General features: G+C 44.1%; 3 protein-coding genes and 1 pseudogene across 3 annotated transcripts; 2 read left to right on the top strand and 2 right to left on the bottom strand.

Moving 5' to 3' along the window:
* Positions 1–305: 305 nt before the first annotated feature.
* Positions 306–6,453, top strand: tada3l (transcriptional adaptor 3 (NGG1 homolog, yeast)-like). Its single transcript, XM_027029832.2, has 9 exons — positions 306–339; positions 1,155–1,388; positions 1,624–1,874; positions 1,977–2,082; positions 2,613–2,745; positions 2,995–3,098; positions 3,512–3,612; positions 4,661–4,852; positions 5,279–6,453. The coding sequence occupies exons 2-9, from the start codon at positions 1,179–1,181 to the stop codon at positions 5,469–5,471; spliced, it is 1,290 nt and encodes a 429-aa protein (XP_026885633.1). The 5' UTR covers positions 306–339; positions 1,155–1,178; the 3' UTR covers positions 5,472–6,453.
* A 211-nt stretch (positions 6,454–6,664) lies between these two features.
* On the top strand, positions 6,665–10,739 carry hmces (5-hydroxymethylcytosine binding, ES cell specific). Its single transcript, XM_027029827.2, has 7 exons — positions 6,665–6,785; positions 7,390–7,600; positions 7,785–7,928; positions 8,027–8,227; positions 8,414–8,568; positions 8,817–9,009; positions 9,318–10,739. Exons 2-7 carry the CDS (start codon positions 7,412–7,414, stop codon positions 9,519–9,521), a joined length of 1,086 nt encoding a protein of 361 aa, XP_026885628.2. The 5' UTR covers positions 6,665–6,785; positions 7,390–7,411; the 3' UTR covers positions 9,522–10,739.
* Positions 10,740–11,109: 370 nt separating this feature from the next.
* Positions 11,110–19,560, bottom strand: rab7a (RAB7a, member RAS oncogene family). The gene is made up of 6 exons (XM_027029829.2): positions 19,226–19,560; positions 14,557–14,619; positions 13,413–13,539; positions 12,557–12,775; positions 12,260–12,388; positions 11,110–11,808 (listed from the first exon to the last, which is right to left on the bottom strand). The coding sequence occupies exons 2-6, from the start codon at positions 14,607–14,609 to the stop codon at positions 11,713–11,715; spliced, it is 624 nt and encodes a 207-aa protein (XP_026885630.1). The 5' UTR covers positions 14,610–14,619; positions 19,226–19,560; the 3' UTR covers positions 11,110–11,712.
* A 3,642-nt stretch (positions 19,561–23,202) lies between these two features.
* On the bottom strand, positions 23,203–24,746 carry LOC113589950 (annotated as a pseudogene).
* Positions 24,747–25,288: the final 542 nt, after the last annotated feature.

Genomic DNA, 25,288 nt, shown 5'->3' on the forward strand with positions numbered 1-25,288 from the left:
GTGTTCTTAATGAATATTAGTATTAAATGCAAACATCACTGTGTAATTTGTGCTTATTTAATTTATTGCTTTTACATGGTTGAATCACAGCTGTGACAGGAGCATACCATTTATGGCTGAGTTCTTGATATACATATGGGGGCATCATTATTTTATACTGTCAAGATCACTGAGAATAAGAAAATAACAAATAATTGAAAGGAGTGTATACACCTTGCTTATCATTTTCACAACTGTCCATAATTTCTACATTTCTTGACAATGCAGTCTTATTACAATGCGCTGCACGTCCCCATTCCCCCAAATGGTAGAGTCCGTAATGGATGCCCCTTCCAAGAGGTAAATAATAATGTCGATATTTTTGAATAAATTCTTCTAGGGTGTGGTGAATTTACATACTTGAGTAATACCTTTTCGTCTAATCTATAACCGAATTGTCGCAATACATCCAACTTAGTTTTTTCGGGCTGTGTACATTCGTAATGAATAAAAACCGGTTTCTCGTTGATGGTTTGACTTGCACGCGCCAGCTAGGCTCAACTTAGCTTAGCTGTGCTAGCTAGTTAATTACATATCATCTAAAAGCACCTGCTGTATAACTGATTATTTCTTATCTTATGAATACCATCACATATTGTAGGTTTAGGTGTTGCCCAACGGTTTACACAACTCACATAAAACCACAGCCTCTCAAGACGGTTTTTTCCTGCGTGTAGTATTCAGCGTTAGCTTCCTTGCTGGCTAGTTGGCTAGTTAGCTGGGTAACTTTCTCCCGGTTCGTTGTGTTTAATGTTGCACTTGCTTATGAGAATTCACGCTGAGTATTTTATAAGATATTTGATCTCTTTAATTACTGAGCTAATTTTACCATAGGCTGACCCAAGAGGCCTTAGTCTGGACTGAGCTAAAGCAGTTGTAAAGGGGAGTTAAGAGAGGGCTTAGCATGTATCACCACACAAAACCCGAACACAGCGAGTCGTCAGCTTTGGGTCTGGACCATCTTTACAGACCCACATCAACGAGTTACTGTCAGCATACATTTCAATGAGAAATTGATAAGAGTTGTTGGAAAAACGTGTTCTATAGAAAAAGCTTTGTAACTGAATTTTTTGTAGTCCATGAAATGAGTCTTGCGTTTGTTATTTCCTTCACAGTTCCACTTGCCTGTAATTGAGAAGATGAGTGAGTTGAAGGACTGCCCACCACTCAAGTACTATGACTTCAAGCCAGTGGAGCATGTGAAAGTGTGTCCACGCTATACTGCTGTGTTGGGCCGCTCTGAGGATGATGGCATCGGGATTGAAGAGCTGGATACACTGCAGCTGGAGCTGGAGACCCTTCTGTCCTCAGCCAGCCGCCGTCTTCGAGCACTGGAAGAACAGAGACAGGTCAGTGCCATGCTTGGATGTTCCCAGCTTACCCTCTCCTCTATATCTCTTTCTTTTCCTTTCCTCCCCCTTTAATGCTTCTCTCGAGTTCCTGCCCACTCTGTATCCACCTCCCTCTTTCATTTCTCTCTCTCTCTCTCTCTCTGTCTCTCTCTCTGTGTGCTTTCCTTGTTCTCTAGCCCATGATATTAAATTTAATTTTGTATTGAACTTTCATTTTGTTCTTTCCGAATAGATTCTGACAGATTGGCAGGACAAAAAAGGTGACAAAAGGTTTCTAAAGCTGAGCAAAGATGCTGATCTCTCAGCTTCCTCTCGTCATCCCAAGCCTAAGAAGCAGAAGCTGGAGGGAAAGGCAGGTCACGGGCCCGGCCCCGGCCCAGGCAGGCCAAAATCCAAGAACTTGCAGCCCAAAGTTCAGGAATATGAATTCAGTGAAGATCCGCAAGACATACCCCGCAACCCCAAAAATGACGCACCTAACAGGTTGGCTGGAATTCCAATAATGAATAATTTCATTAATAAGTTGTTAAACTCATTATTCTCATATAATTGTACATAATATGGATGTGGGTGTATGCATGTCAGATTCTGGGCCTCAGTGGAACCCTACTGTGCAGACATCACCAATGAAGAGATCAGAGTTCTTGAAGAGCTTCTTAAACCCCCTGAAGATGAAGGAGAGTACTACAAGGTAACTATACCAATAAAGCAGTAGTTTTCATAAACAGCTAACAGTCCATTCACTTAAACTCAGATATAGGACAAATAAATACAGCAGCACCATGAATTGTTCTTGTTAATTTCCACCAGTCCTTGCAGTCGAAGGAGTCCATCCCTTCCCTTTGATTGCACATCTTCCATTCAGTCCTTGTATTTAAAGCCTCTCCCACCAATGACATGCACGCTTGGCACTGCTCTTCTATGTGCTGCTTTGATGTATAATAATCAAAAGACAAGGAGAGGTTTCTTGATTTAGTTATTATACCTGAGCCATATAAAACTCTTTAGTTGCTTATTACAGAGCCAGGGACAGTCACAGAGACTTTTGTCTTTTTATGAGTATTTTTAATAATCGCTGTGAGGATGGGAAAATGTTTTGGACTAAGTGTCATTAAAATGTGCTTGTATTTAAAACTACTCTATTAAAGTGAGCATTGTTACGGCTCAATTTTACTTTTACTTCTGCCTTTATAAAACGGAAATACATTGTGTGTGTGTCAGATCCCAGCTCTGGGAAAGCACTATTCTCAGCGCTGGGCTCAAGAGGACTTGCTGGAGGAGCAGAGGGAGGGAGCACGAGCCAATGACAAGAAGAAAAGCCTCTTGGGTCCCCTTTCTGAGATAGATGCCAAAGGTAGCTCTGACACAGACAGTGTTTTAGCTGGACTTCAAAGAGAACCTTTGTTAATAGAAGCCACATAGTAATAACAATGACATTTCATTTATCTAGTATTAATAAAAGTTTTCAAAATGGTTTACAAAAAGATAAAGTTGAAATGAAATTAGATAGTTATTTCTGATTAAAATAAAAGAAAATCTAAAACAAGAGAAGCCACTTGTGCATTTGGTCTTAAACCGCATGAACTCGTTGTGGTCTTTGCAGACGTGGACGCTCTGCTGAAGAAGTCTGAAGCCCAGCACGAGCCCCCGGAAGATGGATGTCCATTTGGCCCACTGACGCAGCGCCTGCTGCAAGCCCTGGTGGAGGTGTGATGCTGAATAAGTTCACCCACAGCTCTGGGCAGGAAGGGCCCTTACTTTTAGCGGCATGCAGCATGGCAACCAGATGTGCGCTGTGCCATTTTTTTGTTGTGGTTGTGGGTTTTTTGTGTGCTGTGGTAATTCAGATGAAGTTATTGTTGCAACACCAAAAACCTTATAGCTGTTCTTGCCTGTGGAAGTCGGAGGGTCCCAAACCAGAGTTTTTCGTAATCTTTAGCCACATTCTTGTTCCATTCTATCCTGGTAACCTAGGATGATAAAACACTGTAGAACAGAGTGTTGGGAGCCAAAAAAGTACAAACAGAACCACTGCTTTGAGTCATATCGTAAATATTGTTTCCCATTGAAACTAACTGCCATTTGATTATGTTGGTTTAAGTCTTTGGGTTCCCTTGCAGGAGAATATCATATCCCCCATGGAAGATTCTCCCATCCCAGATATTCCAGTGAAGGATGACGGGGTGGGAACGTCGCCCCGCAGCCAGGGAAAACCTTTCAGGTACACACAGAGTAAACACAAGCGTCTGCGTTAGGGAAGTCAGTAGAAACCTTGGAAAGTTTGGAGTTGAGTATGTGAGCAGGGTGGAGTGGCAGGAAGGTCCGCTCCTCATTCAGGGCATTCTGGAATCACTCCGTTCCAACTTTTCTTATAGCCACTCCCACTCCAGACTACTCACATACTCTGGTTTAGAGATGGATTAGACGTGGAGGGATGCAAGGTTGGTGGAAACTTCACTATGTATGTGCACATTAGCGCTCCAATTCATATGGCAGTAATTATATTAGTAAAAGCCTTCAGTAGTATTAGTTACATATATTTATGTACACATTTCTCAAGCTCAAGGACACTTTTACAGTCACTCACAGACCTGATGAGAAGCAGCAGCCCATTTGCACACAGCATACTCTCAATCACACAGCCCCCTGGGGCACTGTACCAGGGGAAAGGGAGGAGGTTAAGACCAGGACAGAGCACCAACCCTCACTGGACATGCATGCACACATTCACACACAGAAATATATACTTGCACACAGGTCACATTTATACAGGACAATTTGGAATATCCAGTCAACCTAACCTCCACATTTTTGGACTGAGGGAGGAAACCAGATACCCCAGACTAAACCCACACAGACACAGGGAGAACATGGAAACTTCACTCAGATAGGGACTTGAACCCTAGAACTGAGAGGCAAACATGCTAACCACCAAGCTACTGTACCAGTTATATTTGGTTTAACTACATGAAAACAACTATTGGCAATAGCATTCGTTTCTGTACTTTCATAAAAAAAATACAGTAAGCCCTGGAAAAATATTGTAGTAGATTGAGGGGGGGGGGGGCGGTGTTATAAGAGTTTAAAAGCTCCTTAAACCTCAATTCTAGATATTCCTGCACATTTTTGCATGGTAGTTATGGTGTCCCAGCCCAAAGAGCTGTATTGCAATAGCCAAAATGACAGAACTATCGTAACTGTCCAGTGTCCATCCACTCTTGGATGTTACCATGCTGTGCTCTTCTTTCTTTCTTCCCCCACACCCACAGTGTGCCCCACACACGCTCTCTGGAGGCTCGGATTAAGGAGGAGCTGGTGTCTCATGGCCTGCTGGACTCTGAGGAGCGGCAGGGTGCCGGGGGGGACTCGGAGGACGAGGTGCTGGCTGAGCTCCAGAAGAGGCAGGCCGAGCTTAAGGCCTTGAGCGCCCACAACCGTGCACGCAAACAAGAGCTGCTCCGGTGAGATATATCTGCGAGGGTCCGCTCACCTAATCCTTTTGATTACAACTGTCATAATAATACTTTGAATAAATTGTCTAGACAAAACATTAATAGCTTTTGTCTATCTAGAGCTTTAAATTTAAAGGGAGCAATAATCTATAACCACTTATTTCGCCTTTCTTAATAACAGAAAATAAAACTTACTATCTGATTCTCAAGCTCCTTGATTATTTAGAGTATTTGAGTATTATTTAGGGTATTGTATGGAGTATTATTTAGAGTATTGTTTCCAAAGCCAGAAGCCCCAGCAGTCCTCATTTTTATGATGTCTCAGCTTCCATCCAATGTGTGCCAGCTATTCAGTGAAAAACAGAGAACAGCTCTGTTGGCTCTCTAGGACAGAACACTGGCGTTCCTTATCGTTTGTGTCCGTTCTGTCCGTAGATTAGCGCGGGAGGAGATGAGAAAGCAGGAGCTTCGTCAACGGGTCCGCGTAGCTGACAACGAGGTAATGGAGGCCTTCCGACGCATTATGGCTGCCAGACAGAAGAAACGCACCCCGACAAAGAAAGAGAAAGACCAGGCATGGAAAGCCCTGAAAGAGAGAGAGAGCATCCTCAAATTGCTGGATGGATAAAAAACAAAAACCAAACACCACACCACAAAGATGGGAGTGTCCAGCTGTGGACAGCCTGTGTGCTGACGTGTCCTGGGGACCGGAGTTGTAATAAATAGGTCAGCCAGCTAACTGGCATAAAGCCAACCAACACTGTGGACCTAGGCCAAATACCAGGGCTAATTCTAGCCTGGGCAAGATAGGCAGTTAAGATGATAAAACAAGAAGTTTGAATTACTGTCATACACAGCATTGCCAAGATGTGATGCAGCACCAAAATGGTGTAAAATACAATGTTTTTGCAAATGGAAATTCTTATTCTTCAACGAAACCTAAAGTGGACTTTGAAGCATTCAACATGTCATTTATATCTAACAGCTGAGCTCAAAAACAATCAAATTCCACTCTGGCACGTTACACCCCTCATCCCTGTCTTTAACTCAGGCTAAGAACCCTCCCTGAACAATCCCCCCCCCCCCATGTGCACTAAGAAACCTCTCACTGACACTTACACTACTGTGATGAATCCAGTCATGATGGTATCTGAGCTCAGGAGTTCTGTGGTAAAGCTTCTGAGTGTGAATGCTGACCTGGGATCAGTCCCCTCGACCCTACGTCTTAGCCCGTTACACCCTAATGAACAAAACTGTGAGGTGTGTGAAGCTGATCATACACTGAGCTGATACCTGAGTCCTGGAGTCTCTTGCTACGTTTGCCTTTTTTTGGTTTTTTGGTTTTGTTTTTTTTTTGGTTTTTTACAATTCCCACATGCAAGTAGTTTCCAGCAGTTATTGTTGCCGTTTGTATGGTAAAGTTGTATTTTGCGGGTGCATGTGTTGAGGAGAAAGCACGTGATTTTGCCTACGTTTTCGGTTTGTTTGTTTTTTTTATTGGAATGGACGGATTCGAGAAAATGGACACAGTATCTAAAAAGTCGTTTATTTGACATAATATTGTTAACGCTAGTGGTTCTCGAAATAAATGTTGTGTTTTTAGTAAGAGACCATGGTGTTGTCGATATAATAAGTCAGTCTGTTTCTGGCATTTTGACATAGCTGTTGATAATTCTGATAAATCTTCACGCTGCACGTAAAACAATACCAAAAATAAAATTAACGGTTCGTGCCACTATTGATAGAAACCAAAAGTAATATGACCGACTAGTTCATAGTCATGCGTAGTCATGCACGCCAGGGCACGCCAGGGGGCGCAATCTGGCCTGTTCATTGTGAACCCAGTTCTTTTACTGGTAGCTGGCTTGCGTTAGCTAACCTATTTCTAAAACTAACCAGCCAATATGGTAGGAGGACGACCCTGAAGAAAACTTCCCTCCAAGTAAGTGACTTAAATGTGAGCTCAGTGCGGGAGTACTTTGTATCTAACGTGTTGGTTTTAAAAACGTAAATTTGCATTAACACTAACGTTGGTGGGCGAGGTTGTTCCATCTAGCGTTAGGTATTAGCCTGTTAGCTGGGTGGGCTGCGATTTAGCTGTGAGATTTTGAAAGCTATAAGGAGCATTTATAGTTCAATTCTGTATCTAACGTGCCTCAGTACAAACTGCACTAGTATAACTTGCACCCCGCTAGTTAACTAGAAACGTAGTCTTTCAGGATTGCACCCTTTATCATGGTTTCTGATGAGGCTAATTGGCTATCACGTATATACTTAAACATAATAGCTAGCTACGAGAAATATCAGCATTGCTTGCTAGCTAGTTATTAAAAAAAAAAGACATTCTCTAGTCGGCGATTAATCGATGGACTCATTATGCCGATTGCATGACTGCTCAAATCTACCTAGATATAGCATTCGGGGGGGACCCATAATGACAGCTAGCTAAGATTCATATTCAGGTTACCGTCGCTGGACAGCCTTTTTCTTTACTAATTTGTTTCGGTGTCAATTAATCGAATCCTTCGTGTACGTTCCCTCTGCAGTGATGTGATGTAGGATCTAAACATGTGCGGTAGGACTGCTTGCACTCTCGCTCCGGCTGAGGTTCGGCGCGCCTCCCCGTATCCAGACCGGACCGGGCAGCGCCGGCGGCCGCAGTGGAGGGACGGAGATGCCGACAAGTACCGGCCATCCTACAACAAGAGTCCTCAGTCCTCCAGCCCGGTTCTGCTCTCCAATCGCCACTTCAACAAGGTAAGGTGCTATCAGTCTGTCTGTGATCACGTCCCAGTTTGTGTTCCTTTACAGATACAATAAGTACATTTTCTTTCAGAGTTAACAGAAGTGTTAATTAAAATTTCCAAACATAAGTTGCTTTAATAAACAGTGTAAATTGCTGGTATCGGTTAATTCACTTCAGCCCTGTTCTTGCTGTCAGGAAGCCCCAGTGGATGAGTGTGTCTTGGCAACAATGCGGTGGGGCCTTGTGCCGTCCTGGTTCAAGGAGAGCGACCCCAGCAAAATGCAGTACAACACCTCCAACTGTCGCCGTGAGAGCTTGTTGCAGAAGAAGTCTTATAAGGTGCCGCCAGTTCTGTTGGGGGCCACGTGGAAAAATCAGATCCCTTTATTTAGCTAAACCTTTTAGAGTAGTGGTTTCACGTTTATTTTGTGCCTCAGGAACCCCTGTTGAAAGGCCAGCGTTGTGTCATCCTGGCTGACGGCTTCTACGAGTGGAGGAGGCAGGGGAAGGACAAGCAGCCCTTCTTCATCTATTTCCCCCAGAGCCAGAGAGCAGCAGGGCCCACCCAGCAGGGCACGTGGGGAGGGCCAGAATGCCAGGTGCCAGACAGACAGAGTGTGGGCCACAGAGACGAGCAGGTCAGGATGAATTTTGGACCTTTTCTGAGCCGGAGAAATGTATTTTAGCATGTGTAATCCATATACGAGAAATTGTATGCTTTGTGGGTGATGGGAATTCAAGGCCAATCCCCGTTCAGTGTCTTTTGTCCACCATTTAGGTTTGGGTTTTTTTTGTTTTTTTTTTGGTTTTTTTTGCTTTGACAGGACAATGATGAGAGTACAGAATGGGCAGGTTGGCGCCTGCTTACCATCGCAGGGCTGTTTGATTGCTGGATGCCCCCTGGTGGTGGAGAGGTTCTGTACACTTACACCGTGATCACAGTGGATGCTTCAGAAAACTTGAAAAGCATCCATGACAGGTGCAAAGTTGAAGATGTTTTAAAGTCATCGATGAAAACGGAGTAGAACAATTTAGAATGGGAGAATAACTCAAGAATTAATTTATAATTTGAAATTATTTTTCTAAAATGCATTAAAAATTGTGATTTAGTATTAGATTAATACACCTTTACAGATATTATCACCTTGTAGTATGATCAATAAGTCTGCTTTTAAGTTGAAACAAGAGCCTGGTTCCTCTGTGCGTGTGTGTATGTACATGTAACAGAATGCCTGCCATCCTTGATGGAGAGGAGGAAGTGAGACGATGGTTGGACTTCGGAGAAGTGCGATCGCTTGAAGCCCTGAAGCTTCTCCAGTCCAAGTCCTGCCTGACCTTTCACCCCGTCTCCCCCCTCGTCAACAACTCCCGCAACAACTCGCCCGAGTGCCTTCAGCCCCTGGACCCTGCTGTCAGGAAGGTACTGCACTTATGCAGAGATCCTCAGACGAAAGATCAAGCTTTTTGGCATTCTTCACACACACTCTATATATATATATATATAAAATGACACACACAATTTTTATTTAATGGTTTTTCCCAGCGGTGTAAAGGTTGTAGCTTTCAGATAGCTATACAATTAAAGTAAAAAGCCTCTTTTAAAAAATGGTCACACTGTTCTAGATTGAGTGACTTTGAGATTATGTCCAAAGAAAGCTAAGAATGCAAAATATTTGAACTACCATTTAATTTCTGAACACCTCTTACTTCATGCTCTGTCTAAATCAGGCTCCTCAGGCCTCGGCCAGCAGCAAGGCGCTGATGAGCTGGCTGAAGACCGGCTCGCCCAAGAAGAGGAAAGAACCGGACCACAATGACGAAGCCAAGGAAACCGAGCCAACCCCGCCCTCAGGGAAACGCGAGGCTAAGCCAATTGGACCCCTGCAGCAGTGGCTGCTGGGATACGGTGCCTGCAAGAAACCGAGAACTTAAAAGCGTTCCTTCAGTCTGTCTCTGGTTCATTTTTATTTTAAGTGTGAGACACTTGGCTTAACAGCAGATCTCTTGCCTCACAATTAAGCTGGTGCTCTGATGAATTTTGCTTTGCTTGCTGAGACCTCTCAAGTAGATCACTTTATTAATAGCGTAAAAGCCTGCACATTGTTATGATAGTAAAAATTCAAATGAAGGTGGGATATACTTTTTTGTACACACAGCAATGATTCAGGATCATCTCATGATCTTTTTTCCCACTTAGTGCCCTAACTGATCTGGGACGGTGTAAAAAGGCAGATTGTGTGTCTCTTATTGAAGTCTTTAAGATGGTGCTCGACTATCCTCAACACACAAACCCAGTTGTTCAGTCGGTACCCGTGACTACCCCGGTCCTCTGCCAGTGCCAAGTGTACAAAAGTGAGCACAGAAAATCCAAACATATCAACCCAGGGTGATCTTAAACTGAGACAGCTGAACACAGCTGGGGGGGGTGTATCACAGGAGTTGGGTCAACACGTATGGCTTGCCCGTTGCCTGTTCCGTTAACTGTTTTGCATTTTGCGCAGTGCCAAACCACAGGTGTCCTTTCACAGATTTTGTGTACTGTTGTGTTATGGAGGAGGTCTGTACCGAGGAGATTCCACTTACTCCAGCGTGAGGTTGTTTCCACTCCAGACATCAGTGCTGAGCTCAACAGGACTGGAATCAGGTCTCGCCTACAAACATTAACATTTTTTTAAAATAAAAAAAAAAAGTAAAATCTGAAGGCCATTGAACTGTGTTCATAAGTCATATTTTAAAATGGTAGTACAATCCATTAGACTGACCACCCCCTTATCTATTTTTAATAAAAATAAACACTGAACAAACCAGGTTTATTCAACAAGGTTTTCTCCTTTTTTAATTTTCATTATTATTGGAAATACATTAGTTTTCAAATGAAGTCTATGCTGTGCTGTAATAAATGTCACAATGAATACTTTTTTTCATTGTGGCCTAGTTGTATGTATGTATGTATTTGTCCATTTATTTAGGTCAGTTAATAAGACAATAAGAATCAAAAGAATGATAAAGTTGAATAAACCGAAACACCTGAGTGATATCAAGTGCTTCCTTGAAGGAACAAAATATAGGAAACAAAGGAGTCGGCTCACGTTACTAATCAGATCATCCTCAGCACGTCCTGCTGACAATGACAAACCGTCCCCCACAAAATAAAAATAACCCTCAAGCAACCCACTGCAGAATTAGACTAATTGCCACAATAGGACTGCATTTGGGGACTTTTCATATCCAAAAAAATAGCACACCCCATCGCTGGTTTCAAAGACCTCTTTTCTAGGTTTGACCACTTTAATACACATCGCCATGAAGCACTGTGTAGATGAGGGACTGGATATTGGTTGGGAAGCAGTTCAAAACAGATGCACTCGCGAGTCCGCATTGCTGTGCTGTCCATGCGCGTGAACCGCATCAGAATGTGACTGATGACCTAGGGTTGGCTTTTGCATCCCATCTACAGTAACGAGAACAGGGAAAAACTGACCTCAGGTCAGGAACCTAGCTTTGAAACATCACACACATGGGTTTGGGATCAAGCAGGGGACAGCATGCTTTCTGGAGTACACAAGACCTTTGAAGCAGTCTGAGAGAGCAAACAGTCCCGCTACTAACACAGAGCTTTAATACACCGATATATTACACAGCCCCAGTGACCTGCAGTCACACTTTACAGATTCCAGTTATATGGTGGGTTCATATAAAAAGTCTTGGAAACCATTCAAGTGTTGAATTGTAAGGATAAACTGTGTGTGTGTGTGTGTGGGGGGGGGGGGGGGGTGGATGCGTGTGCGCACGTACATGCATGGGTAAATGTCTCTATGGTGGGAACTGAAGGAATTCTGGAGATCCTGTGAAAGGGAATGATGTTGGGACTCTGTGGCTAGATTAAGGTTAAAAGAGCAGACACAGGGCTTGAATACATTTGAGATGTGTGTGTGGGGGTGGGTTGTGAGTGCAATTTGTATAAGGTATAATCTAAGAGAAGAAGCCTGCTTGCTCTATGAAAGCCAGTGATTATATTGGGAAAGGGGGGAAAGGGAAAGAGAGAGAGTGAGAGAGAGAAGGTGGGGAGGAAACAAGGCCAGAAAAGGTGGTGGGGGGGAGTCAGTGGCAGCCCTGGTGGTCTTCAGCAGCTGCAGGTTTCTGCTGATGGCTTGGCTCTCTCATTCCTATCTAGCTTGATGGGTTCTGGGAACTCGTTGTATAACTCCACCTCAGTCTCCTAAGAACACCAAGACAGAAGAGGGAAAATTTAACTTTTTTTTTTTTATATAAAGTTGAACATTATGTTGTAATTGAAAGACTTATTTTAACATATTTAATATGTCAAAAAGAATAACTGCATAATTTAAGGCAAAGAACCATGCTGTTCTTGTAGATACTGACTTTTTTTTACTTGGCTGTAACAATGATGTTGTACATTTATGGAAAATGTGCACCACAAACACCATGGACGGAAAAGGACCTTGGAGTGGTCAAGAGACTGGACCAAGCCACTGGTTTTTAATGAGGGCAGTAAGGGCAGTAGCTCAGTGGTTAAGGTACCTGACAAGTTGTACTCAGTCATAATTTTAAGTCGCTTTGGATAAAAGCATCAGCTAAATGCCATAAATGTAAATATAATGATGTGTTGGGGTGCACATCCATGGCGACCCAGAACCTGCATTGTGTACCTGTTTCAGTGCGTTGCGGGCAATGGTTTGGAAAGCCTGTTCTACGTTAATGGCCTCTTTTGCGCTGGTCTCGAAGTAGGGGATGTTGTTCTTGCTCTGACACCAGGCTTGTGCCCGCTTGGTGGTTACCTAGGAGACACAGAGCAATGGGCACGAGCGCAGCTTACGAACAACACAGTCAAGTGATCTGTTGCAGCCCACACTACCCTCCACGTGCCCGTATTCCACCCGCACCACCCATGTGCCTTTTCTCCACCCACACCACCCACGTGCCTTTTCTCCACCCGTACCACCCACCTGCCTGTTCTCCAAGTCGATTTTGTTGCCGAGCACTACAAAGGGAAAGTTCTCAGGGTCGCGTGGGCTGGCCTGGATCAGGAACTCGTCCCGCCAGCTGTCCAGGGTCTTGAAGGTGTTGGGCGCCGTGACGTCGAAGACGAGCACACAGCAGTCGGCACCGCGGTAGAAAGCCACGCCCAGCGACTGAAAGCGCTCCTGACCCGCTGTGTCCCAGATCTGCGTCGGGAAGACAAGTGCACGTCCACACAGTACAACAGCCAAGATCACTCATGCTGCACGTCTGTACAGCCGTCACACCGAGCCCAGTCTTCCCTTCTGAAACGCATTCACGTACTAACCCAGCTGCTGCAGTCTTTTTTCTAATTTAAGTCTCTGATTAGTACACAAGTCATCTAACAATTATGGCTGTATCGAAGTGCTGAAGAGTGCTGTCCCTAAAACATACTCAAATGCACACTGCCACAGGCTCTCGACCTTACAAACTTGGAGGTCACTGGAGACATCAAAAAACATGCTGCAATATTAGAATAATTAAAACAAAACATAGAATACCATTTACAAATAACTATACAATAATTACAAATCACAAATAAGAGAGACTAAAGGATTAAACTATTTAGAAGGAGACAAAAACAGTTGTCCTGTACTAAATTTCCTCTGCATTATGGGGAAGTGATCTGCAGAATTACAACATGAAGGGACAGGCACGCTACAAAGACTACAACTACTCTGGCACTAAAGGCCCTTAGAAAGGGCTTTTGTCCACTGTTCAGATTGAGACTGGGAGAACGCATCCCGGTGTGTGGCCCTCCAGGGCCCGGCCTCCCTGCAGTCACGGGAGGACCCTCAGTACCTGCATCGTGACGAGTCGGTCATCCACCATCACCTCCTTTGTCAGGAAATCAGCTCCTATTGTGGCTTTGTATTGGTTGCTAAACTTCTTGTTTACGTACTGGTTCATCAGAGAGGTCTTCCCCACGCTGCATAAACATGTGAGCACACGGCATTTCACATACACACACACACACACACGAAAAGGAGGAACTGAGAGCTCCATGCAGCATTTTTCGTAAGAATAAAACGACCACTTGGAAAAAAAAAAAATCCCCAAAAATGTAAAAAAAAACAAAAAAAAACAAAAACAAAACAAAACAAAAAACAAAAACCTCACTGCACTCAAAAGTGAACTCCCTTGAACTCTTTGCTTCCAAACAGATCCTGCTCCATCAGAAAGCTCCACACTATTGTATGCTAGAGAATTCAAGGGAGTTCATGTGCCTAGTGTGAAACTTTACCCACACAAAGGCAGGCAGTCAAACCTACCTATTAAGGGTTGCTTTCACTGATCTGGGATCATATTCCTGTCCCATTAAAGGGAGCGCTTCGTTATAGGACACCGATCTGGCAAAATCGCTTTTGAACCCAGGAGCGTTTGAAGATGGCCAGCCGGCAAACTACCGGCTAACTGGCACTGGCACAGCACCTACACCCGTTCTCAACCAAGACAGTCAACCTTCTGACTCCAGAATATCAAAGAGAAAAATTCTCTTTTATACCATTAGACACTATTTGAAATCCTAAAAACAATACCTACATTCCAAACTGTCTGGAAAAAAAAAAAAAAAAAAGTAAATTTGTGTGTTACCCAACTCAATGGCAAATTTGGAACCCAAAGTATGTTGTAATTATGGATAGTTATTGCATGTCATAGCACAGTCAAACCACAGCCCTCGAGATCCAGACACTACACAGTCTCTACACTGCCAGTGTAGTAAAGGAGTGAAGGATGACTATAAATTGGCCATTTAGTTCTATTAACTGTTCTACCAGCAAACTCCATGACTGGCAACCCAAGCTGACGTCAGCAGGTCATCAACGTGCCCTGTGACATACAGCCACTCTGGACTTCTAATATTTCTCTTCCGTGGACCAGTCGTCTGTGACGTGGGGGTCGAGACCCAGAGCCCCAGTGCACAAGCTCACGCTGTCATACCCACCCAGAGTCTCCCAGGATGATCACTTTGAGTAGGACTTTCTTCCTCGATGTCATCGCGTCTCAGCTGGGAGGAGACAGAAAAGACGGAATCATAAGCAGAGGTCAAGCAGGACACGAAGCTTGTGTTTGCAAACTGCAGGGGCGAATGTGTGCAGAAAATAGGACGTTTTCATGCTTCTACTGATGCCGGCGTACAGGGACGTCAGTCAGGGCTTTTTTTTTTTTAAACACAGCTGCTCACAGATATCAACCCTAACAATAAGACAAGTCAGCTGACCCCATCACCACCTGCTGATTCACTAGCCGGGTCCATTTTGTCCCAGAACTTTGGTCAAGAAACAGATGAAGTAAACACCTCAGCTGGAATGTTACAGCAGCAGAAGACCCCAGGACACAAACCCACACCCAGGAGGCAAGTACATACCCTTACTCTGTTCCCTGTTACAAACCTGGAGCTTGTTACGTAGTAGCACTGGTTTTGAAAAAGCTATTTGGGTTTAATGAACACTGCTACTTAAGTAAAATGATCACTAGTAGTGCTGGTATGACGATGGTTCATCAGACAGCCACCGTGTAGGAACCTCTACTGGTCACGCTCTCAAACCAGTCATGGGTTTGACCTCTCCTTTCTTTGGGTCTGTCCCAAAGTCATGAGGAGCATATGTGCATACGCACGCGCGCACACAAACAAATATATGGAACCCTGGTACGACTTCTCCCCTGGAACAGACCTCTCACCCGAGACCCTGGTATGGACTTCTCACCCGAGACCCTGGTGTGGGCTCACCGCCTGCAGGACTCTCTAGTGAAACCTACTGGCTGGGGAGAGAAGCATTCACCGCCTGCAGGACTCACTAGTGCACCCGGCTGGCTGTGGAGAGACACATTCACCACCTGCAGGACTCACTAGCACACCCTGAGGTCTACATGGGCAGTGGCCTCAGCTATAACCAAACACTATCACTAAACATATCACTGTGAACAGCAAAACATATTGCTCAACAAGCTCTGGTCCCCCTCCAGTGAGGTGTCAACAGCTTGTTATGAAAAAGGGCCCCAGAGAAGCAACTGCTGGCTCTAAACAACAACAAGCTCAGTGGTTGTTTCACTTAAAGGTGCACTGAGGACATTTTCAACATTTAGTCTCCTTCCACACGTTTCATGGCAGACTAGAAGGGAAAGAGCTCCATGGGCATGGTAGAGCTATTGCGGACATACAGAATGAGCACACTGTCAATTTATATGCAATTTCACACAACAAAAAAAACAATACATTACAATGGCTTTGTTGATTATCCAAGAGTTGGTGGGAAATTAAGCATGATGACAAATAAATAAATACATAAAGGCATGCTAGAATGCATGGCCTGGGGCTGAGCGTTCACAGAACATGAAGGCCCGGCCAACCAGGGGCTGTGTGCCTGCTCCCCGGTGGAAGGGCAGGGTGCAGACACCGCGAAAGCACAACGGAACAGCCCCAACCCTAGGCCACATACGAGGAAAGCTAGGTTCCGAGAAACAGCCGTGAATGTAAATACACCACCACCACCACATGGAGCCTGATATGAAGTGCATGGACAGGGCGGGAAAACTAGTTTAACGTGTTTAACCTTGATCCGGCCAAGTACTGCACACTCATCTAGTGTTGGGGAAAGCACCACACGGTTATGATAATTACATGAGAGTGTGTGAAACAAGGCCATTCAGGCGTGCCAGTCTGCCAAGACATTTACACTATGCTTCTGAGGTATAGGTCAATAGAGGAGTGGAGTGGAACCTAATTCAGCTCAGTGTGACTATAAACATCACTCCTCATACCACATGGATCCATTACCCAAGCGCCTCGATCCCTTCATTTCCATATTACATAACATCAGTGCAAGCAGACATCAGGACTTCGATCGGGGAGTTACGTTTCGGTGCTCTGATTATTTGGAGTGGACTGCGTGACGAGACACCCTTTCCATGAATGCAGATGTACAAACGCATGCATCAGCCTGCCTCTCCCATCCTGCTCGGGTCTTCCACTATCGAAACAGGCCCGATGCACAACAACCCTGAGTTCTGGGGGAGTTTATGCAACACCAGCTGTGTGACTAACTGCAGAACATATGCACCAGGGTTGCCAGGCTAGAACTAAAACCTCTTTCTTCCTGGTCCATCTGATGGATTAGCGAAGCTTTTGGCCTAAATCTGATGCAACAACATTGCCAATCCTGTCACATCTTAAACTGCAACTTGTAGCAAGGCGATATTTGCACTGGTGTAAAAAAAATAAAATAAAATTAATAATAATCCCTTCCTGCGCCTCTCATCTCCTCTGCCTTCCTGGGTTCCATCTGTCCTACATTCCCTTCAAAATAATAAACAAGAGTCTCCAAGCACGTTTGTTGCACTCCGTCCTCAAATTAGCATATCAAATGACTGCAGCGCTGCCGCTACCAAGTATTAGCCCACGCCCCCTCCTCACACTCGCTGGCAGTACCACACGCCCAACACGAAAGCCAAGAGCTGTTGTCTGGCATGCTCTGGGCCACGCATGGCCAGACATGCAACACAGACATGAGTGCATCTCAGAGGTGCAGCCCACCTGCCTGTAGAAGAACGACTAACAGGTAACGGAGCGGACGGATTAAAACCGCTACTGTTACTGCAGAGAAGGCAGAATGATTGGGGGAAAGGGGGGATATAAAGGCCTATTGACTGAACACATATCAACGCCCAAGGGAAGGACTACGGATAGAGGAAGGGAGCATCCTAATGCATTTTTTCAAAGACTACCATAGTCTACAACATGCAGAATCCTGTGACACTCATTAGTAACGAGAGGAGCCAACGACGGCATACGAGGTGCGTCATCGCGCCGTCCCGCCGCCCTCTCAAGCCACAGAGGCTTCCGCCGCACCCTGCAAGTCCCTCTCCATGGCCACTAGGCCCAGACTGGAGTACCTGGGCTCTGTTACAACAAAATTAATTCTCAGGAACTCTCTGAGCATTTCCTAGGAGAGGCTAAGATGGCTGGAAAGTGCAGACATTAACTTTAGGCGGATAAACTCGAGAATCATAGAATTTCCTTATCAGAAACAGATACAATCTATTATTTTAAAATTTAATTTAAGCATTAATTCATAAGACAGCAGGGAAGACAGTTAAAATACTTGTTGCTATATAGGTGTGCTATATAGTCACAGTTACACCTGACAACCGTAATGAATCCAGTGAACCATGAACTGTCGTCAAACTTCATTGATTCATTAAACGTACTTTTACCTTACAGATGTGGGCACCCTCTCAGCAGAACTGAACACAACATGGGCCATATAGAAACAAACAGGGGTAGCATATCATGCAGTAGAACTGTGACGAGTCAAGCTTGCTGAGTATAGGTAGGGCTTACTGATTACATAAAGCTAGTAGGTAGGTGTAACATTTTGACAAAAATTACACACACACACACACACACACACACACACACACACACACACACACACACCATGTAGCTGTACAGTCACATACAGGTTTAAGCACATATTCAATACTCTGAAAATGCCTAAAATTAGTTACAAACGACAACTCCATATTTAATCTGGAACCCATGACCCTTGGGAAATAGGATCACATGGGACAGATTACAAAGCACGTTTTCAGAACCTGAATAAGACTGGCCTGTACAGTGCTAAAATATAACTAGCGGAATTCTGTCCGTGAAAAGTATTATCGCACCATCAGTAGGCCTGACGTTACATCTCATGTTACCGTATATATTTGGCATAGGGCGTCGGCTATTATGTTAAAATTGTTAAAAAGTTTAAGAAATTAACATCCTTGGCCGTGATTTAAACTTGTTACTGGAAAAACAACTATAGAAAAAGGTATGCGCAGCTACATTTGATGTTTCTAGTTGATGAATTATGCGGTAAGGTAAATCATAGGTTACCAGGGTAGCTCGCTGGCTGGCATGCTGGTAAAGACTTCGCTGTCTGATCATCCATCATTTCATTAAACCCAGCTAGCTGGTTACCCACCAAACCCTCTCATGACTAACCATCATTTCATTAAACCCAACTAGCTGGTTACCCACCAAACCCACTTTAAGATCAGCGCATCAGCTGTGATAATTTAACAGCCCCGTGGAACGCTGTCGGTCCAGGAAAAATCAGATGTCTAGTTAGCTAGCTACATCCGATAGCTGCATCCAAAATGAGCAGTACTGGAAATGTCCCGATAGCTAGACAGCTGTCTAACCCAGGCTTGTGTAGTGGCTGTCATGTTACAGAGATATGTGCTGGCTAGCTAAGGTCGAACTTTGACATCTGCTAACGTTAGCTGATGTAGAATTGAGGGGTTTACACGGAGCCGTACCGATCCCATCGTTAACAATGAAAACACCGAGCGCAGCGTTAGCATAATTACATTAGCACGCGTAGCTACACGGCTATCAGAATAATTAAGGCCAATTATATGGCTTCGCGTTAGCTAACGCAGCTAGCATAGCCAGATAGCTAATTAGCCTGCAGACTTCACATGCAGTGCGATTTGATCAGCGTTTTCTGCTCATATTAGACAGAAACACACACATCTGGATGGTCATGTCCGCGGATTTCATTTGCATCTGGTCTGCTAACCTGTCGACGTAAAAACTACGATCCCCACGTCTGTTGTGAACTTACCTTATTTAGCTAAGAAACGGGAGTATCGCGAGCGTCGATCAGCGCTAAGCTAGCAGATGCTAATGCTACCTCCGCTCGAGCCTCTGGCGTAGAGAGCCGTATCGCTATTGTCTGTCGGCGACGAAGAGTTCAACCTCACGCCAGTGTGACAGCGACAGCCAACAAACCCGCTGCGAAGAGCGAGGGGTGAAATAGTTATTCTAAAACCGCGGTCCTGGTCCGTCTGTGGGAGCTGTTCGATCGAGCGCCGTCAACTGCTTGCTCAATTTCTCTTTCTTTTCGGGGTCTACTTGCTGCTCACTTCCTTCAAAACAAGCCTGTGATATGAACGGCCCTGCCGTCATCACGCACGGCCCGGTCGTGACCACGCACGCTACGCCCTCACTGAGTGCGCTTGCAGGACCTGAGGCTATTTGTGATTATTTATTATTTATTTTGTGATTAGTTATGATTTTTCTATCATCATTCCGCTTCATTCCTCGCCTGTCGCGGGCATTCCTTGGCATGCCTGAAGTAAAGAAAACCTCTAAGAAGACTGATATATGGAAAGAACGTTACTCATGTATTATGTACAGAAGACACCTGTCACCTGCCATGGACAGAGACTGAATGCAAATGTTCAAGTGTTTAGTGCCTTTGAAATGTGAATGGTTGTGCTATATTTTCACTGGCCACTCCAGCTGAATGAGTATGCAGTTCTGAACTACTTTTAATCACGTCAAGTATGATTTAAGTGCTTTTCCATTACACGTATTGAAACTTCTCCATCGGCAAGCCAATGAAAAAAAAACTGTGCTCTTGTGTATTCATGAAGATTTTAAGCCTAATAATTCTAAGTAATCTCACTCCTAACACCACCATCAAAAAACCCAATGAGGACAAACTGTGGAAATTACACTTAATAAGCATCAAACTTAATATCCAGATCCCTTCAACAAAATCCTGTACCGAAAAAAGTGATGTTACGGATAAGAAAAGTTAGAAACTAAACTTGAAGTTGGGAAATTAGTCGTATTACATTTAGATTATTGCTTTTTGAGCAAAGACTGTGTTAATCCACGTCCAGGAAGCCGGTTAATTGTAGGTCTACATTAACTCTTCCTATAACCAGTGTACCTTAACTCCCCAACCAATCTATCTTGCCGGAGATTATGTATGCATGTATTACACTCCGGTAAGTATAAGTAATAATAAGTAATAATACTTATACTTACCTGAGATAATGAGGTGTAAGACCGCCCTCTGCTGGACTAACAGGATCTGTTCATGCACGCCAATCATTTCCTTGGACTTATCATTACACACTGACAGTGATAAAAAAATTAATTTTCACTTTTCCCGATGCTATTCGAAACGACCTGTTGCAGGTCAAGCCGGCTTGGCTTGAAATACCATGCTTCAGGTGTCATGGAAGACAAGCATGGAGACTATTTTCTGTGCTGGCTCCAAGATGGTGGAATGAACTCCCACTTGCTGTCCAGACAGCAGAGTCCCTTGCAGTCTTCAAATGCAGACTGAAGACCCATCTATTTGCAGAATATTTAAAGGATAACTGACACTGCTCCCATATTGACTGACTAAATTAGTACTTATTGTAGGGTATTGTTTATTACACTGATGTTGTTTAACATACTCTAGCACTTATTGTTTATTGCACTTATCATTGTTTAAGATAGACCTTATGTATTTTGTACTTCTAGGCATCAGCAGTAATCCCTGTATTTCTACAGTATTCTAGATCATTGGTATATTGGACTCTAACCTATTGCACTGACTAGGATGTATTCTATGAGTAAATGACAAAGCACTTTTGTAAGTCGCTCTGGATAAGAGCATCTGCTAAATGCCATGAATGTAAATTTAAATGTAAATCTAAGATGGAGCACTCACACCTCCTGACTTTGAATCTAGCACAGATGTAATTACATTTCTTCGTACCTCGTTAATTATAGTATATATTTTGAAATCCATTTTAGTGTTTGCGTTTTTTCTAAAATGTTCAATTTAGAAAATCAGTTTTTCACATTTTTAAGTGAAGCAGATGAGTTGGAACTAAAAAAAAAAAAAAAACAAGAACAAATCTAACTAAACCTTTAGGACTGATTAAAAATCACTCTATGCCAGACTGATCTTAAGGATCACTGTATTCCAGACTGATCTTAAGAAACATTGTATTCCAAAGTTTTCCAGTCCAATGCTTGCAGATACAAACCATTCGAAGTATTTATTATCTTCCAAGACCTCATATCCCAGCGCCCGGTAACCATGGGATACTTCAGCAAGGTCTGTTGGGACCCAGAATGGAGCAGAACCTTGGACTGGACCCCGAGAACAGAACCCTGACCCTGAACCCTGACCCTGGACCCTGGACCCTGAGAACAGAACAGAATAGAATGAAACAGAACAGAACAGAACGGAAAGCATTTGCTCTGGTGTGCAGTTACATTTCAAGTTGAGATTTGGGTTTGCAGGTTTTATCTCCATCACAGCCCAGTCCTTGAGGACACACAACTGATTGGGATTGGCTCAGATTGTTTGCTGGGACTTGAAACAGAAAACGTCAAGAGTTGTTATTCTCAAACAATGTTGGTGCTGTTTCAGCTGTCTGCTGTTCTATGAAGTTGGTGTTCTGGATACCAGCTCCATCATGCCTTTGACAGATGGAGGTATGGAAGGATTTAAAAGCAATGCACAAGTCATCCTTCCAGGCCTGACCGCCTGCACTGTGAGGTAAGAAAAAGAGTGTTTACAGGGAAAAGAGGTTTTACATTGAATTAGACATATTAATAACATAAAACATATGGGAGTTTAGAGATTCTCTATTGTTTCAGAATGATTTGCGTACAGGGCAGAGGCTTCTGTAAAGGCCTCTGCAGGTTTCTGCAAAGGATCCTGGGTAGGCTTTGGTGGACCTCAGGGTAAGAATGCAAACACTAATATGTAATAGAAGGTGGGGTGAACACATAATCACTTCTCATAAATGTATAAAAATGTGGGTTCTTTGTGTGATTGTTAGACATTCTCTGGAGGTGCCTCAATAATGCTTGTTAACATTGACCTGCAATGAAGGATGTGACCAGTTATTCTCTTGAACTAATTCCGTGGTCTACATCTTTATTTTCTATTTGAATGTTGAAAACTAGCTGATTGGACACTTAGGAACCAGATGCTATTGCTAGGTGCAGAGATGTGGGCTTGCAGCTCGTGATTGGACAGAGTCAATCACACTGCTCTAACAGACCTGCTCAGACTGGCACTCTCTGACTGTTACGGAACGCTCGCCTCCGGCGAGTCACGTGGTTTGGCCCGCCACGTGCAGTGGGAGGGTTATGTTCGTAGCCACACCTACACACACCTGTGTTGTGTTAGTCTTTTGTGTATTTAAACTCTTGTGGTTGTGTGCAGTATTGTTGGTTATTTTTGCCGTAATGATGTGTTTATGTAACGTGTTAATGTAAGATGTATTCTTGTTTACCGTGTCTGTTTAACGTTAAGCGTTTCATGTTCCTTGTTTGTAATAGGTGTGAGTGCCGTTGTGTTTGTATGTTAATAAATGTTGGTCCACATCACTGGAACCTGTGCGTCCTGCCCCTCGCCCTTCAGTACTCAGGCTGTTACACTGACTGTGTTTACTGGAGCATGTTACTAAGGCTATTGGAAATTGAGATGTACATAAACTTAAAGGAAAATTCCAAAATTTTTCTCTGACAATCTGAGCAATCAAACAATAAAAGGAATAAAACGAAAGGAATGATCAACTGTTCATGTCTCAATCATTTTACCTTTTTTTTCGTTTTCATTTTAAGTTTACTATAATCAAATCTTGGACTTGGAGTCTATGGTCATGGCAAAAATATTTCAATTTTCAATGTGTTTCAGTTTAAGTATTTAAAAAAATTTTTTTTTCAGTTTCTGTTTTTTTTTTTTTCAATTTTCTGCCTTGGTGAAGCCATCTTGCAGATTTACTTGTTCTTCCATCAGACAGCGGGAACCGCAGCACTGGTTACAGAGTGTTGAGCAGCTTTGTTCACCCAGTGGGCCTGGAGCACAGCGACTGCCTCATTCACCTCAGAGCGCAGAGACTCGGGAGACTGCAGCCCCAGAGCCTGAGATGCCATGGTCTGAGAAGCCATCATGTGTGGGACCTGGGAGATGGTGGTGGGTCAGATGGTGCTGAAGGCCTGCGGGCCTGCAGCTGGACTGATGGCACTCAGCATAATCTGGAAATGCTGTGGATGGATGCTCTGTGTGGCCCAGGGGGTGCTGGGGTGGAGCTGTGCCAGCTGGCTGCTCAGGTAGTAGGCAGCCCAGTTCTGAGCCTCTGAAACGGCTTCCATGAAGTAGCCGGAGGGCGGGGCGGGCTGGTAGGGGTTGAGCACTGGGTTGGGCACGGCACTCACCCTGGCCATGCGCTGCATGTACTGGTGGGTGAGGTGGGCCTGCCGCTCCTCCTTGCGCTGCGCCAGGCCCACGTACAGCGGCTTGGTGCCTACGATGTACCGGTTCATCTCCTTCATTGCCTTGGTGGCCTCCTCCGGCGAGGAGAAACACACAAAGCCGAACCCTTTGGAGCGGCCGCCCTCCATCATCACCTTGGCACTCGTGATTGTCCCGAATAGAGAGAACTCTTTACGCAGACGCTCGTCGTCCAGACTGTCATCTAGATTTTTAACGTACAGGTTCACTCCCTGGTAGCGAGTCGTGCCATCCTGCTTCATCTGCTCAAACCTGCGTTCTGTCTGCCTCTCGCCTTTCTTCTGGACACGAGCCACATACAGCTGCTTCCCATTCAGCTGCTTCCCATTCATCTCATCCACAGCCCTTTTTGTGTCCTCGTGCCTCTCGAAGCTCACAAAGCCAAAGCCCTTGGACTTGCGTTGGGCCGAACTTTCTGAAGATCTCCTTCAACTTGTTGTCGTCCATGTTCTCTCCAAAGTTCTTAATGTACACATTGGTGAACTCCTTGGCCTTGGCCCCATCTCAGCCTCACGCTCCTTGCAAGACTTGAAGTGGCCAATGAAGACTTTGCAGTCATTGAGCAACATGCCATTAAGTTTCTCAATGGCTCTCTCCACAGCCTCACCGGTCTCAAAGTGCACAAAGCCGTAGCCCTTAGAGCCATTCTCATCACACACCACTTTGCAGGAAAGGATGTTTCCAAAAGCAGAGAATGTGTCGTAAAGGGCGCCGCTGTCAATAGACTTGTCCAGGTTCTTGAGGAAGATGTTGCCAACTCTGCTCTTCCTGAGAGAGGGGTCTCTCTGGGACCACATAACACACACAGGCCTGCCTTTGATGACGTTAAAGTTCATAGTGTCCAAAGCAGGCTCAGCATCTGCTGCTGAAAGTTCACGTACGCATATCCAAGTGAGCGGAGGGTCATCGTGTCCCTGCAAACCCGGATGGAGACAATTGGACCAGCAAGGCTGAATTTCTCGAATAGCATAGCCTCGGTAACGTCTGGATGAAAGTCATTCACGTACAACGAGGCCATCGGATAACTTGGAGCACTTGGATTCATCTTCTTGAGGGACTTAAAAAGATCCGTTGCGATATAAATTATATTTAACCAATTATATACCCAAATTATCTAAGTACACAAATTATAAATTTGAAAAATGAACCAGCAATTCAACAGTGCCAGGTGAGAGCCAACCAACCAAAATAAGGTTGTTATGTAAGAGTTATTTTTAAAATATGTATTTTTAAATATTATCGCTAAACAGAGGTTTGTGTCTGTACTGGCCTATTAACTATACTAGGCTTTAACAACACAATACATTTCAATATATTTAACTATTTGCTAGTTAAACCACTTTCCAAAAATCGTCCATATGCTGGTCACGCTGGATCATGGCTCAAAATAAATACTTTTAGTTTGATAAACGCAGCAACATTCATTTTCTTTAGCCTAATGCTAGGCAGCAAAAATCTGTCATATTAAAGATAGTTAATGGGATTAAATCAGTTTGCCTTGGAGAAGGTATATGTTCTTTGACATTAAAAATACTCACCTGGAATTAAACCTAGAAGAGTTTCACAATGAGGTGCAATTTGTAAAAG

Source organism: Electrophorus electricus, chromosome 20 (assembly GCF_013358815.1).
Source record: "Electrophorus electricus isolate fEleEle1 chromosome 20, fEleEle1.pri, whole genome shotgun sequence".
Classification (NCBI taxonomy): domain Eukaryota; kingdom Metazoa; phylum Chordata; class Actinopteri; order Gymnotiformes; family Gymnotidae; genus Electrophorus; species Electrophorus electricus.